General features: G+C 36.2%; 1 protein-coding gene across 1 annotated transcript in view; it reads left to right on the top strand.

Moving 5' to 3' along the window:
* The window catches only part of DSG1 (desmoglein 1), a gene marked incomplete at its 5' end in the record, with an annotated part of 30,824 nt that extends 15,140 nt beyond the window's left edge, over positions 1 to 15,684 (top strand). The window contains 9 exons of the mRNA XM_057526691.1: positions 2,014 to 2,148; positions 2,453 to 2,638; positions 4,799 to 5,058; positions 6,489 to 6,628; positions 8,697 to 8,972; positions 10,187 to 10,320; positions 10,556 to 10,628; positions 12,349 to 12,557; positions 14,644 to 15,684. Of these exons, the coding sequence (XP_057382674.1) occupies positions 2,014 to 2,148; positions 2,453 to 2,638; positions 4,799 to 5,058; positions 6,489 to 6,628; positions 8,697 to 8,972; positions 10,187 to 10,320; positions 10,556 to 10,628; positions 12,349 to 12,557; positions 14,644 to 15,684 (2,454 nt within the window). The remainder of the gene's footprint in view (positions 1 to 2,013; positions 2,149 to 2,452; positions 2,639 to 4,798; positions 5,059 to 6,488; positions 6,629 to 8,696; positions 8,973 to 10,186; positions 10,321 to 10,555; positions 10,629 to 12,348; positions 12,558 to 14,643) is intronic.
* Between the last annotated feature and the right edge of the window lie 5,342 nt (positions 15,685 to 21,026).

The raw sequence follows: 21,026 nt of genomic DNA, 5'->3' as shown, positions 1-21,026 counted from the left end.
ATACAAATTGTGAAATTTTTTGTTCTAGTTCTGTGAAAAATGTCATTGGTAGTTTGATAGGGATTGCATTGAATCTGTAGATTGCTTTGGGTAGTATAGTCATTTTCACAATGTTGATTCTTCCAATCCAAGAACATGGTATATCTCTCCATCTGTTTGTATCATCTTTAATTTCTTTCATCAGTGTCTTATAGTTTTCTGCATACAAGTCTTTTGTCTCCCTAGGTACGTTTATTCCTAGGTATTTTATTCTTTTTGTTGCAGTGGTAAATGGGAGTGTTTTCTTAATTTCACTTTCAGACTTTTCATCATTAGTGCATAGGAATACAAGAGATTTCTGTGCATTAATTTTGTATCCTGCTACTTTACCAAATTCATTGATTAGCTCTAGTAGTTTTCTGGTAGCATTTTTAGGATTCTCTATGTATAGTATCATGTCACCTGCAAACAGTGACAGCTTTACTTCTTCTTTTCCAATTTGTATTCCTTTTATTTCTTTTTCTTCTCTGATTGCTGTGGCTAAAACTTCCAAAACTATGTTGAATAATAGTGGTGAGAGTGGGCAACCTTGTCTTGTTCCTGATCTTAGAGGAAATGGTTTCAGTTTTTCACCATTGAGGACGATGTTGGCTGTGGGCTTGTCATATATGGCCTTTATTATGTTGAGGTAGGTTCCCTCTGTGCTCACTTTCTGGGGAGTTTTTATCATAAATGGATGTTGAATTTTGCCAAAAGCTTTTTCTGCATCTATTAAGATGATTATATGGTTTTTATTCTTCAATTTGTTGATGTGGTGTATCACACTGATTGATTTCAGATATTGAAAAATCCTTGCATCCCTGCGACAAATCCCACTTGATCACGGTGTATGATCCTTTTAATGTATTGTTGGATTCTGTTTGCTAGTATTTTGTTGAGGATTTTTGCATCTACGTTCATCAGTGATAGAGGCCTGTAGTTTTCTTTTTTTGTGGTATCTTTGTCTGATTTTGGTATCAGGGTGATGGTGGCCTCATAGAATGAATTTGGGAGTATTCCTTCTTCTGCAGTTTTTTGGAATAGTTTCAGAAGAAGAAATCCATGTTAACTCTTCTCTAAATGTTTGATAGAATTTGCCTGCGAAGCCATCTGGTCCTAGACTTTTGTTCGTTGGGAGTTTTTTAATCACAGTTTCAATTTTAGTACTTGTGATTGGTCTGTTCATATTTTCTATTTCTTCCTGGTTCAGTCTTGGTAGATTGTACCTTTCTAAGAATTTGTCCATTTCTTCCAGGTTGTCCATTTTATTGGCATACAGTTGCTTGTAGTAGTCTCTAATGACCCTTTGTATTTCTGTGGTGTCCTTTATAGCTTCTCCTTTTTCATTTCCAATCTTATTGATTTAAGCCCTCTCCCTTTTTTTCAGAGCAGATATTCTTAACCTGGCATTTGTGGAGAGCCCTCAGGACGTCTCTAACTATGAATTCTCTAAAGTTATATCCACAACTTTGAGTGAGGATGCATATATGCATGTGTCTGGGAAAGACTTCATGGCTTTTACCAGCTTCTAAAAATTTAAGCACCTTTGTTTAGATTCAAGAAAACAGATCATCAATAACTATACTGCCACCCCCCAAAAATGCAAACCATTTGCTATCTCTTTATTCTTCAGGGGTTGATAATTTGGGATACAGAATTTTAATTCCATAAATTCTTGGTAAACCTTAATCTCTCCCCTCCTGATCATTTTGTTCTGCTTCACCCTTTACAAACTTTTGCAACATATAATAAGGAATGATGTCTTTTAAAATTTTTGCTTCTTTTACATGATGCTGGATAAGAATTTTTGGGAATCGAAGTGGCAACTTCATATTGATTCATGTGAGATTTGTGAATTTTCAGTATTCTGTGTTACCTCTATCTTCATCATAGATTTATGTAAACGTTGATACAACATTTTAAAAGATCTTTGTATGAGACAAAATAAAAACTGTCTACATCAACTGTGGTATTGTTTGTTGTGCATATTTTTAGCAATATGGCCAGTACTCTCTATTTGTAAGAGGCTCAGACCGAGATGGTAGGGCAGATGGAATGGCAGCAGAGTGTGAATGCAGCATTAAAATCCTCGATGTCAATGATAACATCCCATACATGGAACAGTCATCAGTAAGTATTAGTCCTTGAATTTAACAACAACTTTAGTTTCATTACCTTCTCAAATTTGTTCAAACAATTCTATTTGTATATGTACATGTTATCTTTAGTCACACACAACCCAAATGTACACAAATATTTCATCTCATGTTTGTTTATATAATACATATGAAAAAACCCCTATTTGAACAATGAAAAGTGAGACCACATAGATCTCTTTTCTATATCATGAATAACTATAAACATTCTATATAAAACTAATATAGTTCTATTTCTCACATAGTTTGTGCTAAAATTTTTTTACTTCTTGTTTCAGTATTCCATAAGTATTGAAGAAAATGCTCTAAATTCAAATTTGCTCCAGATTAGAATAATTGATTTGGATGAGGAGTTCTCAGCTAACTGGATGGCAGTCATTTTCTTTATCTCTGGAAATGAGGGAAATTGGTTTGATATAGAAATGAATGAAAGAACAAATGTGGGAACTTTAAAGGTTATTAAGGTATGGAATAATTATCCTAAATATTTTGTTTTCTTGGTTTTTTTCAAAGTGTTAATCTTAAAATGATGTCAACATTTCACAAACTTGAGTGGGTGAAAGAATAAAAATTAATGTGTTTTAGAATTATACATGATATAGAGCTTTTTTATAGAGAGTTTTTCTGCTTATATAATTTCGTAAAGACAGGCATTGAACTTTTTACTTGAAACTCTTTTCTATCAATACAATATTCCCTCACAGATCATACATTTTTAAACACAAATCTTATTTTATGCTTACAACAAAGTACGATTAATCCTTTAGGTTTGTTTTACACATTTGAAGAATATTTTTTGAAGCAGATTAATCATTGCCTAAAAAAAAGGTGTCCCTGTCAACACTGTACATCAATTATTATTCATTAATAACATTCATCACATAAACTAAAAGTTGTTAGTTCATCCAGTGTGTTTCCACAGAATTAAAATTAAATAACTGTAAATGTAGGATTATCACATTCTCGTCTCACTTCTGCAGCTGACCCAGGCTTATTACAGACATAAGTATACTAGAGACTTGGTCCAAGTCATAGAGATTTGGTCCAAGTCAACACAGTTCTCCTGTGTCCCCTCTACATTACTGATCCACCACATTTACCTGCAGTAGAATTTTCTCTGAGATTCGAGGGGGGAAAATGTCTGACTCCTAGGGAGCTGATAGTGAAGATTTCACCCTGTGCTACAAGACTTGTCAGTCTATTTTTTAAAATCTGCAATAGCTGTGCATGGATTGTACGTGATGCATGCAATACGTATTCCTCATGGTAAAATGTAATCCCTTTTTAACTGTTTTCTTCCTTCAGAATTGCTCTGGGAAATAAACTCCTAAGGAATTCTGTCCCTATAAGAATGTGTGATCATTTGTCTCATATGTCTTCATAAAGTGTCACCATGCCTACAGCTTCCATTCACTGAGGCAGTGTGCGGATGATTTAGTTTATTCTCTACAGCATCCCTGTAAAATAGGTTATATGCCCACATTACAAATAAATACATTGAGGTTCAGAGAGAGTTTGTAACCTGCTCAGTTCTCATCACTAGTAAGTGGGACAGCTGACATTCAAACCTAGGCTTCTCTAGCTATTAAGTTCACATTCTTTCCACTACACTATCTAGGTGTCTCTGCTGGGGAAACTGAGTCCTAATCTATTCCACCCCAAACTATGATATTACTTTAGAAAATTAATTCATCTATCTGGCCTCAACATCTCTGTCTGTAAAATGGGAATTATGTTGATTTTTCTCCCAGACATGACATCATATATTAATTCTTTTGTTAGGATTATATATATATATGTAATATGTGTGTGTGATGTATATGTATACATAATTTTATAGCCATTCTTGGAGTTGCAAATAAAGCTAATATTAGAGCAAAGACTGAAAATTTTAGCTAAGTAGAGAGCTCAGTGTGTGAATCGATGGTCATCTAAACTACTGTTATGTGAAAATTTTAAAAAATATAGTTGGTATTTATAGGCATAATGCATAGTTGTGGATTTTATGAGTAGTGGATTTTGACACCGTCTTTCATAATGAAAATGACTACTTGATAATTTTATAATATAAAGTGAATTTTTCCAGGATATGTTGAATAAAATATGGATTTCTTTTTATTATTTATATACTACATTCTATTATTTGATTTATTGAAAGAAGTCACATATACATAGTAAAATTTCTTGTAAATAGTTCTTTATGGATAAAATCAGTCAAATGATTGAACCTACGATATACTTGGCCCATTCTTCCTAATAAATAGAGCTATTTTCTGAGAAACCTGAAATGATAGCATCTAACATAAGCTCTCTTTGCACTACAAAATGCATGGATTTGACCACCTGTATTATTTTAAGTTTTTTAATTTGGTGGACAATTGGAACTCATACATTTTCAACTTTTTCAACAAAGGATCGAAGACAATTGGACTTTTTCTTACTGTATTTTCATGTGTTTGTATTGAATTGAATATAAAGTAAGAATAGAGTGTGTATTTATATGTATTTATATTTAATTAAAGAAAAAGATGTAAGAATTTTTTTGCCTATTATCAAAGAATTTCTCTTTCCTCTAGAATGTTTTTTCCCCTTAGAGTAAAACTATTTCACTCTGTATTTTCTAGCCCCTAGATTATGAAGCTATGAAGAATCTGCAACTTAGTCTTGGTGTTAGAAATAAAGCTGAATTTCATCAATCAATTATGTCTCGATATAAACTCACAGCAACTGCAGTCTCTGTGACTGTGTTAAATGTAGTTGAAGGCTCAGTGTTCCGTCCAGGTTCAAAGACATTCATAGTAACTAGTGAGATGGGACAAAACTATAAATTGGGAGACTTTATAGCTACTGATCTGGACACAGGTCTACTTTCAACAACTGTTAGGTAAGACTGACATTTTCCAACTAATTTTCATCACATATTGAAGTTAAGTAAATATGTTCTTTTTAGAAATTTGAAGTATCTGAATTAAAATATTTGTCACTATTTTTGAAATTCAATCATAAAACGTACTAATTGGGGAATTGTTACCTAATTTAGACTGTTTAACTTAAGAAAATATAAAAATTTGCACAAAATGTAAGATGGAAAAATATGAAGGTTTAAAATGTGAAAATATTGTATCTGGAAAGTTTGACGCTCCTGTGTTTATATATTTTATTGACCAGTTAGCTGATTACTACATATCATGGTTATTCCCCTTGGAAGATTTGATGGATTGATTTTCCCATTGCAAATTTGCCCAGATTGAAATAAATTAGATTTAGTTAATGCATTTCAGTTACTTTCTCTCTTTAATCAGCACGTAATATTGGTCAACAATCACCTTGATATGAAAAATTGGTTACATTAAGGAAAAATTAAGCTGTGTAGTTTTTTTTTTAACTCTACGTATCCGAGTGTTTCTACTTGATCATGAAAAATCTGTGTGTATATGTGCACAGGTATTTTGCAAATGTGCTTGTGATCAGGAATAATGGTGGAGTGGAAAGACCTCACAAATGAGTTTTAAAAGTTCTTTCTCTGTGTTCCTCTCACTCCATGTGAGTATTTCAGTTATAGCTCTTATCACACTGCACCGCCATTACTGATAAGCTCTCTTGTACTCCACAGATGTGAGTTCACTGAGGGAAGACCACACCCCTATCTGACTCCTTATCAAGTTCTATTTCCTGAGTTTAGCACAATGCCTGACACAGAAAATTATCTAACCAATGTTTGTCTAACGAACATGTAAATGAGAAGGAAAACTTCGAAGTCAAAGATGAGAAGAGAAAGAGAATAGAGAATAGGATAGAGGCACAAGACAAGGACAGAGTTTGGAATCCACAAGAAGTCCTGTATATTCACTGAGTATATGAGGAGGGGAGTGGAAATAGGGAAGGGATGAAAGCCAAGCTGCTGAAGAAGTAACTTCTTTGGTAAAAGAATAGTTTAGAATTAGCAGCAGCCCAGGAAGTCCCAGCATCTGGGCTGTCCAGGACAGTTCTGATGCTACCAAAATCAAATGAAAATGAGACTGCAGGTATCAGAGGATTATTCGTACATCTAAGTGGGCTAGATGTAATAGACATTCCATTACAAGTGGCTGCTCAGTAATTCTTTTTTCTTAGATTTAAATCTTCATCCATTTCTGAATGTCCTCAAACAACTGGAACTGCCCCCCCCAAAAATAAAGTCTCCAATAATTGAAAATTATATCCAGGAGTTACAACTACTGGCTGGAAACATGGTTTAAAATCAAAATCTCTCTTTCTCTCCCCCCTGCCTTTAGATAGCTAACATTAATTTGTACCATTGTCTTTCAAATACAGATATGTAATGGGAAGTAATCCAGCTGGCCTAATCACTATTGACTCAAAAAAAGGCATAATTATTTTGAGAAATAAAGTTACTGTTCAACAATATGAAATGCTTAAGGGAAAATACCAAGGAACAATTCTATCTATAGATGGTAAGAAATCAATTTAATTTTTTCCCGTCTACTGGAAGTTATATATACATTCAGAAACTAAAATTTTAATTACTGTCTTTTGAAGTAACCCTTTTTCCAACAAAAGTTATCATACTGGGTATTATACAATCAAATCCTGAATGATACAAGAGACATTATAATTTAGGGTTTAGACCGTGAGCTCTAGAATTAGACTGGATTGGTATCTCGTAACATCACTTACTAGCTCCAAGATTTTAGAGAAGTTATTTAACCCATTTATCCCTCAGTTTTCTCTTCCATAAAATGGACCAATAACATTATGGATTTAGAAGTACTTAAGGAGTTACTACATGTAAAGCACTAGACAAGTGCTGACATTCAATAAATGTTAGTTCGTATTAATGTCAGTAATTGAAAATTTTTAATTGTACTGTAAAATTATTTTCAAACAGACCTAAAGCCAAGCTAACTTAACTTTACGTGATCCTTGGAAAGTTGATGCACAATTTCGTGTAAACAATTTGGAATTAGCATGCTTATATTACTTTTCAAAACCAACAAACTTAAATTAGGCTAATCACTAGGAGGGAAGTTCCTCGAGGCTAATTCTAAGCAATACTTGCTACTTCAATTTCTCTTCCTCCCTTCTTCCTCCTTCTCTCCCTTTCTTCCTCTTTTTCTTTCAATTGTCCTAAAAAGGGATTGACAATTTCCACTTGCTTCACAAGTTTAAAAGAAAGAAAACAGCATTTCTTTAAAGTCATTCAACAACTCAGAATTTTTACCAAATTATGCTGGTCTTTTCCACAATCAGTCAAAATAAATGTAGTTTTAAAAATGTTTATCACAAATCGAAATGTTTATTCCATCTACATATAAAGTTTATTTCAGTGCTGAAATTGTCTTAAGCAGTTGCTAGTTTACTCCTTTTCTTACATCCAACATCAAGCTTAATTGGACACATGAAAGAGAAATTGGAACTTTAATTTACTAAACTGTAGGCTGATGGCAAATAGGGAGCATTCCCTTTGTCATTAAAAAATACCACCTTCTGGGGATAAACATTAGATCCGATGATAATAATAAAAATAACAAAAACAGTAACAGTACAATAGAATTGTTGTATTCCAACAAAACAGTAACAATAGAATCAGTATAGCTGGGCTGAAAGGGTTTGATATCAGATAGACTGTATGTAAACCTATCTCTGTTATGTACTTCCAGGGATATCTTTATTCATTTATCCAGAAACTAAGTATCGAATTCTAACCAAACGTCAGCCATTGTGCCAGATTCTAGAGTGACATCGATGGACAAAGTCTGACAACGGCGCTTACATCTATATAATAGAAATAATAATAACAATAATAGTAACTTGCTGAAGCCAACAGCAAGTGTGGAACCATTAAGTTGAAACAAATCACAAATGTCTCTCCTCCTGTGTTTAGTCAACAAACACAATAATTTACTGAAACTTTGAAGGATAAGAAAAAAGCAAATTTGGAATATCTGCTTGTGAAACAAAAGTGCTTCATTTTATTGATATGAAGATTCCCCTCCCCCAATAGTGCCAAATTCCCTCTCCTATGAGTTGTTTGAACTGTTGGTTGTGAGTTTGAGGATATGCTACTTTATCAGTAGGAGATTTTTATACAAATGACTGACCAATCTGCCCAAAGTCTGTTGGTTTTGTCAGCCCATAAAAGGAAAAAAGACAAGAACTGAAGATGAAAGACAGTATAACAGCAAACAAAATCTAGTCTAATGCATGGAGAAGTGTGCAACACATGGTCTAGAAATGTCTCCACAGTGGCTTATGACACACTGCTGACCAATACATAATGTGGTGTTTACTGTGTATGTTTCTCAACACATAGGACAGTTTTTCTCAAGCACTAATATTTATTCATAATGGTTTGATTTAAAAACTGAGTCACAGACAAGAGACAATATGCAGAGTTACTGAATTGGTGGGAATAAAGACATTGAAATAAGTACTGATGCAAAGAGAAAATAGTTTTGTATTGTCCAACAATTATTACGCTAAATGTATAAAATATTTCTTTCATTTTAAACCTTGTTACAGATACTCTTCAAAGAACTTCTACTGGTACAATTATTATTAAACTTGAAGATAGTTCCTGGAACGGTGATGAACCCTCTAATAACAATACCAGTACTAGCACAAATGGCCTTAGTTCCTCAGATGTTACCACTAATGCCTACAAAAACGGTGGCACGGCTGGCAGAAATACTTTTGATGTAGGTCACTCCACTACTTTTAAGCTAAAAGACAATGATAATGTACATTTTGGTGCTGCTGGCATTGGACTACTCATCATGGGATTCTTGGTCCTAGGATGTAAGTACTTTAACAGTCCCGTTTTTATGTGTCCCCTAAAAAATTGTGGAGAGGAAATGTTTTCTGATCATTTGATGAAATATATTTTACAAATTCTTATTTTGTGCAATTATCAAGAAATTTCTATGTTTGGTGTTGGGTTTATGACATGAAAAAAAAAATCAAACAACTTGACCCCTTAGAGTGCAGGGGAGGATAAAAACTTTTTTGCTTTGAATCTCAATGTAATAGGAAAGTACCATAACAGACAGGTTCAAACTGCTATTTGAGTGAAGAAGACAGTCAGAAACAACTGACTGAAACAATCAGAAAAGGCTACATAGAGAAAGTAAACTCTGGGTTGGGTTTTAACAGATGAATAGGAGCTAGCCTAGTGGACAAGAAAAGGGGAACACAATACAAGAAGAAAAAAAAATCCATGTGCAAAATCCCCAAAGAATGAGAGTGCAAGTAACTGAAATAAAGGACTCCAGCATAGAAGAAATAAAGGATGTGCTTGATAGCATGGTGAGAGTTGAGACTAGAAAGATAGGCAAGGGCTAGACCTTGAAGGGATTTCATGCTGTGCTAAAGCTGCACAGCCTAAGGAAAGGAGAGCCAAATAGATGAAGAATTAAACTCCAGCTGCTAAATTCAATTGTCTGAGTCCTTCAAAGGTTACCCAAGTTTTCTGAGCCTTGCTTTCGCCATCCATGAAATAATAAAACTTACTTCACAACAATACTTAGATAATGAAAAGGAAGTACCACGCATGGAAGCATTTAGAGATAGACCACATTGTATGGTCACTAGAGTGGACCTAGTCAAGGATCTAGACATGAGGGTATAATATCCAATGGATTCTTCAGGTGGTCTTTAACATTGCCTTGGATGATGATAGAAATTAGAGTGGCGATGAGCCAGACGCTACAGTCTCTGAGGAATATTTTTCCTTTAATATTTTCCTAAGTAATGACAGGGAAAAGACTTATCTGTTTTAACAGTATATGATCTGTAATTTGAATACTATATAACAAGTAAAAATTGATTGCAGTCTGAGGCTCACATTGATTTTGGTATCTCACTATTATTCAGCTTGTTTTCTGAAACTTTCATAGTAATGTTAGAATCAAATAAAGTTATATTAGGCGTTCAAATTTCATCATAAAAGCAGGTTGTTTTGTTTTAATATGGTCCCACCGTTAATTGCAATATTCCTATCTTTTCACCATCAGTGGTCCCACTTTTGTTGATGTTTTGTGACTGTGGAGGTGTCCCTGGTAGCGGGGCCAGATTTAAGCCTGTTCCCGAATGTATGGATGGAGCAATTCATTCGTGGGCTGTGGAAGGAGCGCAGCCCAAACTTGCGGTAAGTGCTCACTAACAGTTTAGGTTGTTCTTTGTTCTGGGATAGCCGATGGGGAAAACGAAGAGAAAGGTACATCAAAATTAGATGACAGTAACCAGGGAAGCCTTTCTAAATGAGATTCAGATTACTTTCAGTATCCTTTTAGAAAATCTGAGGTAATTTGAGAACAAACCCAGTGTATAACTATTGGAAGAAAAGAATCATTACAAATAGGAAAATGTTTCCTGTCCTCTAGGATTTGACCAATATCTCTGCACCACGAATACCACCCAATAATGCAGATATTATTGAGTGCCTTGACAACTCAGGTAAGAAAATTTATTTTTTAAGTTTTCATAGTTCAAATGACTAACAAGGAACTCTATTCTCTGTCTTTGCATACCTTACCATTTCTCAATTGTCTTATCTTTACAATTGTTCCCATCATTCTTTTTTAAATGACTAATTTGCAAATTAAATGACAAAGAAAAACCTAGAATACTTATTATTCTTTTAGGTTGTATTTTTTTTAATCTTCTTCAATCATCAGAGAGTACACAGGAGATGACCTGATTAGGATTTCTATAAATAGGAGAGAAGTACTGAATTGTAACCGGAAGTCAATTTTGGCTGAGATTTTTTTGTCTAATAGAACAATTGTTATTTATTAAAAACCACTAATTTGAATTAAAGTACAGCCCTATTAAATAGATGTATGCTCATTTATTGAGGCTAGCATCTGCCTCCACAATTCACAAAGGTCAGTCTGAGAAAGAGAGGAATAAATTTTAAAAACTCATATCTTTGGAAATAATTGTACCGTCTTGCCTTGTTTCAAGGTAAATAAATATTATTGATTCTCTTATTTTTCATTCAGTCTTTTTCAAACTTGTGATCATGACTTTTCCACTTTGAACTCTTCAAAATGTAAAAGACATAGGAATGTTTATGACTTATAGAACTGGACCACATTCAGAAGACTGGAGATGCTAGTCTGTAAACTCATTTCTCCCCCTGAGGTGTCCATTTTTGTTAATGACCCCAACACCCTCCACCTTAAAAGCAGAAACTCATTTTTGACTCTCTTATCTCCCTATTCATTGACACTCAGTCAGTTCTCAAGACTTGTCAAATCCTCAGATCCACCAGGATTTATTTATGCATTTATTCTCTCATTAAGTCTACAAACCTTGAACAAAGCACAGTGAGAGGCACCAGAGTAAGAAGTATGAAACACTGTACCTAAACTCAAGATCTTCAAAATATGAAAGCCATAGGACACCTGCTCCATGGTCCACACTTTCTCTGTCCGTGGCGCATCCATAGTCTGGGCCATCCTCTTATCTCACCTGCCTGGAATTTTGTAACAGACTTCTACTCACCCCTCACAATCAAGTGCAAATCCCAGAGTCTCCATGCAAACCTATCCCTCACCATAGCCATGGCCTCTTCTCTGAATGCCCTGGAGGCCCTGTGCTTCTAATAATACATTGAGTATTCTTACACTGTTTTTTTTTTTTTAAGTTTTAGAATTTGGGTATTCTCTCCCAATTTGAAATCAGACTCTCTAAGGCATAGATAGGGATTTTTTTTGTTTTAATTTTTATTTATTTATTTTCATTTTTGGCTGTGTTGGGTCTTCGTTTCTGTGCGCGTGATTTAGCTGTGGCGAGCAGGGGCTACTCTTTGTTGCGGTGCCTGGGCTTCTCATTTTGGTGGCTTCTCTTGTTGTGGAGCACAGGCTCTAGGTGTGTGGGCTTCAGTAGTTGTGGCACGCGGGCTCAGTAGTTGTGGCGCACCGGCTTAGTTGCTCCTTCCTGGACCAGGGATCGAATCTGTGTCCCCTGCATTGGCAGGCAGATTCCTAACCACTGTGCCACCAGGGAAGTCCCATATTACCTTCATTTTATTTCTTTGCTCACTCACAACTGCGTACTTAAATGGAGAAACTATACATTACAGTAAGTTACTAATTTTTAGTTTACAATACACTAGAGAAAAAAACAGTTTACAGGAGAAAGTAAAATTTAATTTGATCAACACTTTTAGGGGTTTACACAAATGAGTATCGTGGCAGAAAAATGCAAGATCTGGGAGGAGGAGAAAAAACGACAGCATTGGAACTAGTGGATGGAGTTAAAACATCAGGAGCACCTAAGATATGTCAAGAATATTCCGGAACATTAAGAAGAAGTTCTATGAGGGAATGTAGAGAAGGAGGGCTGAATATGAACTTCATGGAAAGTTACTTCTGCCAGGTAAGCTCTCTATCCCCATGCCTTCCTTTCCATCTTGCACCCTTATCTCTACCCCAGGCTCCTGCTATTTCCCAACAGGGCTTTGGTGGGCGTTTCCTAACTAGGTTCCCAGCCTCTGGTCTTTACGCCTGACAATCTATATTCCTGCATTCCTGCTGAATAGTATTTCTCAAACTCTGACTTGAGCACTTTACTCCCCCACTTTAAAACAACCAGTGGCTCCCAGCTCTGTTTTGTCTGTGGCGTGAAGTCCAAACTCCTTTACACAGCAATTAACCCATTGACCTCTTCCCTCACACCCTCACACCTCCAATTACTCCTTACCAGCCACCCCACTTGCCAAGCCCCTTTGTCTTATTCACACTGGTCTACTGCCCTCCATGTCTTTGCTTATGCTTGCTTGTCCTGGAATGCTTTTACCTGATCTTCTCTCTCACAAACCCACACTCATCTTTCTATCCAGTTCAAACACCTCTGCCTTTCTGAAGTTATTACTGTGACTCTTCTCATCCAAAATAGCATTGATGTTTCTTTATGTGTATCTCTGTAGTACTTTGTTTGTACATTTTATAGAACATACCATTGCTAAAATCTGTTGGTTACATGTCCACCACTGTTTCTAGTGCCTCGGCGGCATGGGCTCTACATTATGTTGCCAGTACCTGGCTCGGTTCCAAGCACAGAGTAAACACGCAATAAGGGTGGGTCCAAGAGCCATAGTACACTTCCAGGACATTCTAAGAACCAGAGAGAATTAATTTTGCCATCTTCAGGTGGAGACAGAATTGCCCATGGTTATACCCCATATGATACTTAAACCTTCAGATATTTCCTACCTCTGATACTGTCTCTGATACATTTATGTCCTTCTACACACTGGCCTAAAATACAGTCATTAACTCTCCTAATCAGAGGGTGGCTGATATTTTGAACTGAAATACTAGTAAAAGCCTTCCAAATAGCAGCAAATAATAAGGGGACTGTTGCTGAAATCCATAGGTATACTTTCTATCCATGTCCCTACAAATGAATATCATTTTCATGAAAAGTTCCATTTCTGCCTCACAACTTTTGCACTTGTATCTCCTTCTGCCCAGAACACTCTCTCTGCTTTACTGTCCCCGTGACTTTAGTCTCTGAACAACCATCACTTTATGAGATTCTGCCCCTGACCACTCTGTCTGAAAGAGCAACGCTATCCCTCTCTATTCCTTTACTCTGCACCTCCTAACAAATACGTTTACGTCTTGTCTGACTCATCCTACTGAAATGTAAGCCCTGTGAGAGAGGGACTTTATCTGGTTTTGTTCATTACTTTATTGCCAACTTCCTAAGAGAGTGTCTGCCAAATAGTAAGGACTCAAAAACTGTTTTTGAACTGAAATGGCACAATGAGTTGGTTTGCTAATAAAGGTATTTCTGCTTAACCTGAAAGTTTGCAATCCAATATTACAAACAAATGAGATGAAATAAAAGTACACATGTCTGTGAGCTTTCACTTTGAATTGGAGGAGATTCTATTTTTAATAACTGTCTTTGGTCACCTTCAATTCTGAATCCAAAAGTGGCATAGACCCAGAGTCAAATTTTCCTGTTATTTTGCTTAAAAAGCCACACTGAAATAAATCTTCATGGAACTACCATATTCACTTCATCTGGAGGAAGAAAAGCACAATCCTGAATGAACCCAAATCAACTATGAACTACCTAATTTGAACAAATCCAAAAAAAGACACAGTTTTGGTATACTTTAAGTTCAGTGTTTTTAAGTATACCTCCTTCTAACTTGGTTGCAAAATCATTCATGTGATTCTTTTTGTGCTTTTGTGTCCCAAGTGCACTAAGATGAAGAAGTCCATCTAAATAAATATCAAAATGTATTATCCAAATTACAGGTAAAATAATTCCTAACCAAATTCTTTCAAGTAATTATATAATAACTTCTAAACAGTCTCTAGAAGATGTTAGAATTTTGTTTTATATATATATTTTTTGGTAAAGCTCTGGGAAAAAATAACGATAAAGACCTCTATTACTGTTAAAAATGTATTCATCCTTTCATTTTCTCTTTCTTCTACAAATTCAGAAAGCATATGCTTATGCAGATGAAGACGAAGCACGCCCATCCAATGACTGTTTGCTCATATATGATATTGAAGGTGTAGGTTCCCCTGCGGGCTCTGTGGGTTGTTGTAGCTTCATTGGAGAAGACTTGGATGACAGCTTTTTGGATACACTGGGGCCTAAATTTAAGAAGTTAGCAGATATCAGCCTGGGAAAAGGAGTTGAACCATATCCAGACCCTGATCCCTCTTGGCCACCTGACAGCACTGAACCAATCTGCCCTCTGCAGGGAACAGAGCCCATTGGTAGTGGACACCCACACATCTCCCCACATTTCGGCACCACCACCATCATTTCTGAGAGTACCTACCCCTCGGGACCTGGGGTACAGCATCCTATTCCTGATCCTCTGGGCTATGGTAATGTCACTTTAACTGAGTCTTACACCACCTTGGGCACTCTGAAGCCCTCTGTCCACGTTCACGATAACCAACATGCATCAAATGTGGTGGTGACAGAGAGGGTGGTCGGCCCAATCTCTGGTGCCAATCTGCATGGGATGTTAGAGATGCCTGACTTGAGAGATGGGTCAAATGTTATAGTGACAGAAAGGGTAATAACACCCGGTTCAAGCCTGCCCTCCACTTTGACCATCCCTGATCCTAGAGAGTCTTCAAATGTAGTAGTGACAGAAAGAGTAATCCGGCCAAATTCCGGCCTAGTGGGCAATCTGAGTGTGCACTCCGATTTCTCAAACACCCACAATGTGATTGTGACAGAGAAGGTAGTTTCAGGGTCCAGCATAACTGGCATTAGTGGCTCAGCTGGGCTAGGTGGAGGCAGTGGCATAGGCAGCAGTGGCCTGGTGGGCAATGGTGGTGGCATTGGGCTGAGCAGCCTGGGAGGGGGCGGGGGCCTGAGTAGCAGCATCGGGGGCACATCCACCATTGGCCACTTGAGGGGCTCCTCTGAACATCACTTTAGCAATACCCTAGGATCTGCCTCCCCGATCACAGCCCAAAGTCGAATCACAAAGTACGGTACAGGACAATATGCCAAGTAGCCAGGACCCCAGCACGCTTTTTCTCAGTAATTGTGATTTAGGTGTAATTCCCACCACCCAAAAACTAACCATGTGATTTATGACGCACAACCAGGTGCTAAGAAAATTGTGGAACAAGGTGAGACACCTCAGTGAGAAAAATAGATGGAAATAGTGCTGTTGGGCAAGAGCTCTCCTGAGCATTTGTAAACTTTTTTCTTCTAGTCATACTAACAGAATCATGACCGTGAACTAAAACTTGAGACAGGGTCTTCTTTGTGCCTGGATGGCCTGTAGTGTCTTCTTGGCTTTTGTGTGGCCTGTAGTGTATCTCCAGCACGTGGAATAAATAAAACCTGGTCATATAAAAACACTGGCCTTAAGATGGCAATTGGCATCATTCTCCTTGCTCTGTTTTGAATTGCCATGTAGCTCAGGCAATATTTAAATAAAACTAAACGTGCAATATGCACTCAAGTATGTGGGAAGCATTTGAAATATGCCCCAAATGCCTTGTCAATTTTGCAGATAATATAAATAAAAATCCAATCACATATGTAGACCAGGGTTAACCATTAAAGAAAAAGAAATGGCTATTCAGCCAAGTCCACAAGCCACCAGGCACTCCCACCTTAATAACTGCACTAGATGAAACAAACTTCAAATTAGGAAATGTTTCCTGGGAGGGAAATTCCATAAGAGGGTGAACATAGTGAGATTGATTGCGAGTGAACTGGCATCGTCTGAGTCTAGATCTTGAGATGGGGCTTCAGCTATAATTCCTATGGAGTCAAGGACTTCTCTGATTCTAGTTTGTGTTTAGTGGTAGATGCAATATTGACGTATATTGCATACTGGTGAAGTTGCAGGATATCACACGCATTTTTCCCTTTACCAGTGTGACTCTGACTTAATGAAGGAAAACCTGCCAAATATACTTCTCAGGCTGAAGCAAGTAACACCTGACATGGTGAATTACCTTCCAAAGAAGTAGATGGGAATCGCATTGTATTTTCAGATTGTGTTTTTAGTAAGTGTTATTCATTTATATCCAGCTCTTTATTACACATCTCCTAAGATAAAATAATTGACTTAGACTGAGCTGTGAAAAAAAGCCTGCAGTATAGTTACGCTTTGGGGAAATATTTTAAGGGGATATAAAAAAAAGTTTTTAGCACATGTAAAATATTTAATGGGGGAAGTTAGAATTGTTCAGTAAATAATACCATACTATTAGTTTTAATTGAGTTTAGTACTTTTTAAAATAACCCTCTGCTGCTATTTTGAAGAGATCAACTAGGAACTTTTAACAGAGTTCATGACATTGTGTTAATGGGAATGAAATTGTACTAGACAATCCAATTTCCTTACTCTATCCCACCTCCTAACCGAATTTTCTCACTAGCCTAAATTTTACATTCCTGATTTGATTTGTCAATAAGCTCTTGGATTATATATGCTCCAGTTTATAGATAGTTTCTAAATTATATAGTATACTTTTCTAACTTCAAAATTTAATAATGTCCTATTTATGATGTCATTTCTGTGAATTTGCTACATACTGTTACCTGGTTAAAATCTCTAAATAGAATCAAAGCATTCTTAGAGGTAAATTTACTATTGTATGGTAGAGGAATTTTTTCTCTTTTCTAAATTCAATGTTAATATTTGCTCACTAATGTGAAACTGGATATGGCAAAAATATCTTAAGGATTAGTCCCCCAGTTACTCAAATTTCCCAGAGTGTTACAAGATCAAAGAATAGTTATTGGACTTCCAACACTTGTCAAAGGGGGATGGCGAGTGAATTATTTTACCCAGAGATATTTCACTCTATGTTATAGCAGATGATGTCAATATTGTCAAAGCCACAATACACATCTTATTTTAACTCTGTAGACTATGTAAAATTTTGATAGTCTGTAGCATGCCAAAATGCAGAGGTGTATTAGAATCATTCACAAGGAGTCTTTCTTTTATTTCTTTCTGCCATTTGGAGGTTCCATTAATAATGGGTAATCTTTCCAGAAATAAAGTCAAAAGCTACTTATTGAAATATACTTGAGTATGCCTGGGTCCAGGAGTTTGAAGAAATAAAACTAATTATTAATTAATTTGTTAGTATTTGTCATTTTGATATGACATATCATCAGAAGTGTTTTCTTAAGACTCCTGATATCTTCCAGAAATGTTTTTTAGATTGACACATGCCAGAGCAACCATCCTTAATAACTATTGTTATTAAGATCCATTAGTTACATAAAACCATGGGAGATACAAGAAAAAAAAATGGCAGTATTAGTCATCAATCTTTCTAGGAAGATACTTTCAAATCAGACTCCTTTTTTCATGTTTACACATTGATGTTCTAACTCTTTATCCCTAAATTTTAAAATTACCTTTTTAAGACAGCAACCATTCTAACAGTCATTTAAAGGCATGTAATTTTTTTAATGAACAGCCTTTAGGAAGAATTTAATCCTTCTCTTTAGATGCTTTACTCTAACTCACATACTTTATGTCATTCCATAGATGTAAAGATATGAAAATTATTTTATAAGTGAATAGTTATAATTCAAACCCAGAATGCAAGCTGAGTCTCAGATCAACTTGCTCCTAACAAAAGAGAAGGAAAAAAGAGTGATTTAATTGTTATGTGTATATAGTTTGAAAACAAAGCGTTTAATATTTATAAAACATCTCACTTTCCAAAGAGGTAGTCCTTAGAGGCAAAAATTAGTGTATTATAAATACTTTATTGTTTAATATCAACCAAAATACCATCTTGAGCTAATTTTGACATTGAATTCCAAATACATCTGCTACATATTATTAGCCTCTCTGTATGTTGCCTGATGTAAATGTATTTGCTCTGAAAAATTTACAGAAAAAGTATCTATTTCAGGCTATTTCTAGGGCTTCATCTGGACATCTGTTCTACATTTGTATATAAAGTTTTTAGCCTTATAATGTTCATTCAATGTATAATGTTCTGACAGAATTTTAATTATATAGCTTCAAAAATTACATATTCACTCTGACTGGATGTTTTTAGTTATAGACACAATTCATTTCTGAATTTATACCAACATTTGAATGTCAGCCAGTGTATAACACATATGACAGTCTTTGACTTTAGCAGGAGTTTAAAGGTGTTATAATCTTGGCTAAAATGGCCCTGGCTTTTTCAGAAAGACATTTGAAGCCCAAAACAAACTTTTGAAAGTATTGCCACATTTCCCCATGCCTATTTAATCAATTCCAACCTTTGAGGGGACTTCTGGTGTTTGTAAGACCTATTTCACATTGCACTAGAATACACCGGTCCATATAGATTATTAGTATCCATGAAACAGAATCTGTCTTCCAGTTCCAGATTATTCAATTCATGTTAGGACAAAAGCATAAATGGATCAACCTGTTCTCCATCAAATAATTTTAAAACAATGAATAATCTATTGTTTAGGTGTCTATATTCCTCCATTTAGTTATATTTGAATTACTAAACACTGTCATCAAGCTGTACTTAGTCTAACCTATTTTTCTTTCGCTATTTTATGAGTATTTTTAGACTTTAATATTCATCTTGGGTGATGTTTACAACAAGGTGCTTTCCTTCAAGTTTCAGTATAAAAACTCTTGGATTATTTGGGTGCTAGCTCCTTGCTTGGTCATCTGTTGGCTATTTTAAGTCGGTCTGTAATTTCTAAAGACTTATGTTTACAGCAATAAAATTCTTAATATGCCTTCATTATCTTTTCTGAATTGCAAGGTGGGGATGGGTCTTAGAATATAAGGAATAATGAGAGATTATCAAATCTAGTTATTATTTTTAGTCCATAGAAATCATTATTTTATTTTCACACTGTTAAGATTTTTCATTTTCTGTTTCCTAAATCGTTTTTTCTCATGTTTATCAGGGAAACTGCTCTCCAGAGTGCTGCTTAGTACTGTCAGAATACAGCCTTAAGCAGCCTCATGCAAATAAGTAAATGATCAATAACGTGCATTTTAAGCTTTTATTTGATACTTTTAGCATCTTTATGCTTTCACATTTTTCTCTTTCATATTCTAATTTTTTTGTTTACACCAGCATTTTATTTCTTTTAAATGGCTTTTCTTCTTATTTGCTTTTAAAATCAAACACTTTCCTCTTCATTGGGGTGCATCTCCTGTTTGCTCTCCAATGTCACCTTCAGAACATCATCATCTTCGTCGTGCACAAAACCTTCCCCTTTTCAGACACATGCGATCTGCTTATATCCCCCTCCCACTCTTCTCCTTGTGCCATTTCCTGACCTCTTAATAATGTCCCCACTTTTACTAAAGACTCTTGTATTCTGGCTCACAGTCTTCTGTGGCTTCTCCAACTCCGTGGACGAGGCACTCAGCATCCCATATTCTCAGCTCTTGCGCCTCCATTCCCCCAGCCACCTCAGTCACTTGCTTCTTCTTCATAACCCAGCATGGCAGGACCTTGGATGCCTCCGTTTCACTTCCTCCTATCCTTCCAGCTCACTTGCTTATGAATGCCGATTGTTGCAATTCCTCCACTTCATCAAAGCTTCCATTCTTTGGACTCGCACCGCTTTCTCAGTATCTGTCAGCTTCACTTCCCTCCTTGTCTAATCAAACTTCATGAGTCCAACTACTGTCACCTCTTGGAGCATACCTTCTACCTCCTTGCCCTGAGCCCCCTTTCATATCCCAAATCTTTTACCCCCGCATTTCTGTCTGCACATCAACAGCTAAACAAATGATTCAAGTGAGTTGACTTTTTTCATTTTAAATAATCGATTTCAGATCTCAGGTTAACATCAAATGCTTCCCTAATCCTAGCTGATTCTGTGAGAGGCTTCTCATCTCATTACACTAGATTACTATTCCATACTGTCTCTGTCCTCAACCCTCCCACACCTCCTCTTCCCTCCTTATTCTCAGTTGATGACCTAACCCTATTGTTCACTGAGAAAATAAAAGTCATCAATCTCGAATCCACTCATCTTCTTCTGCCAAACCTGCACAGCCACCCTTGACACCCATATTATCCCCCCACCGTATTGCAATGGAGTGTCCTACTCATATAAAAAGACAATTCCCCATTTAAGCTCAAGGACTTCGCTCCTTCCTTAACACTCTCTTTCCTATTCTCGTTCTCTCTCTCTCTCTCTCTCCCTCTCCCTCTGCCTATCTCTCTGTATCTCCCTCTCTTGCTCTCTCCCCCACCCCAGAACACTTCCATCAGCACCCTTCCCTGTGGCTACTGTCTCATTTTTTCTTTGTTTATTTCACCAAATTTCTTAAGACTCGTGTACACGTGCTTTCCTTTCTTTACCATGTCCCATGAGAATACAACATTCACC

Source organism: Balaenoptera acutorostrata, chromosome 13, assembly GCF_949987535.1.
Source record: "Balaenoptera acutorostrata chromosome 13, mBalAcu1.1, whole genome shotgun sequence".
NCBI lineage: Eukaryota > Metazoa > Chordata > Mammalia > Artiodactyla > Balaenopteridae > Balaenoptera > Balaenoptera acutorostrata.
This window is presented reverse-complemented; position numbering and strand designations above follow the sequence as displayed.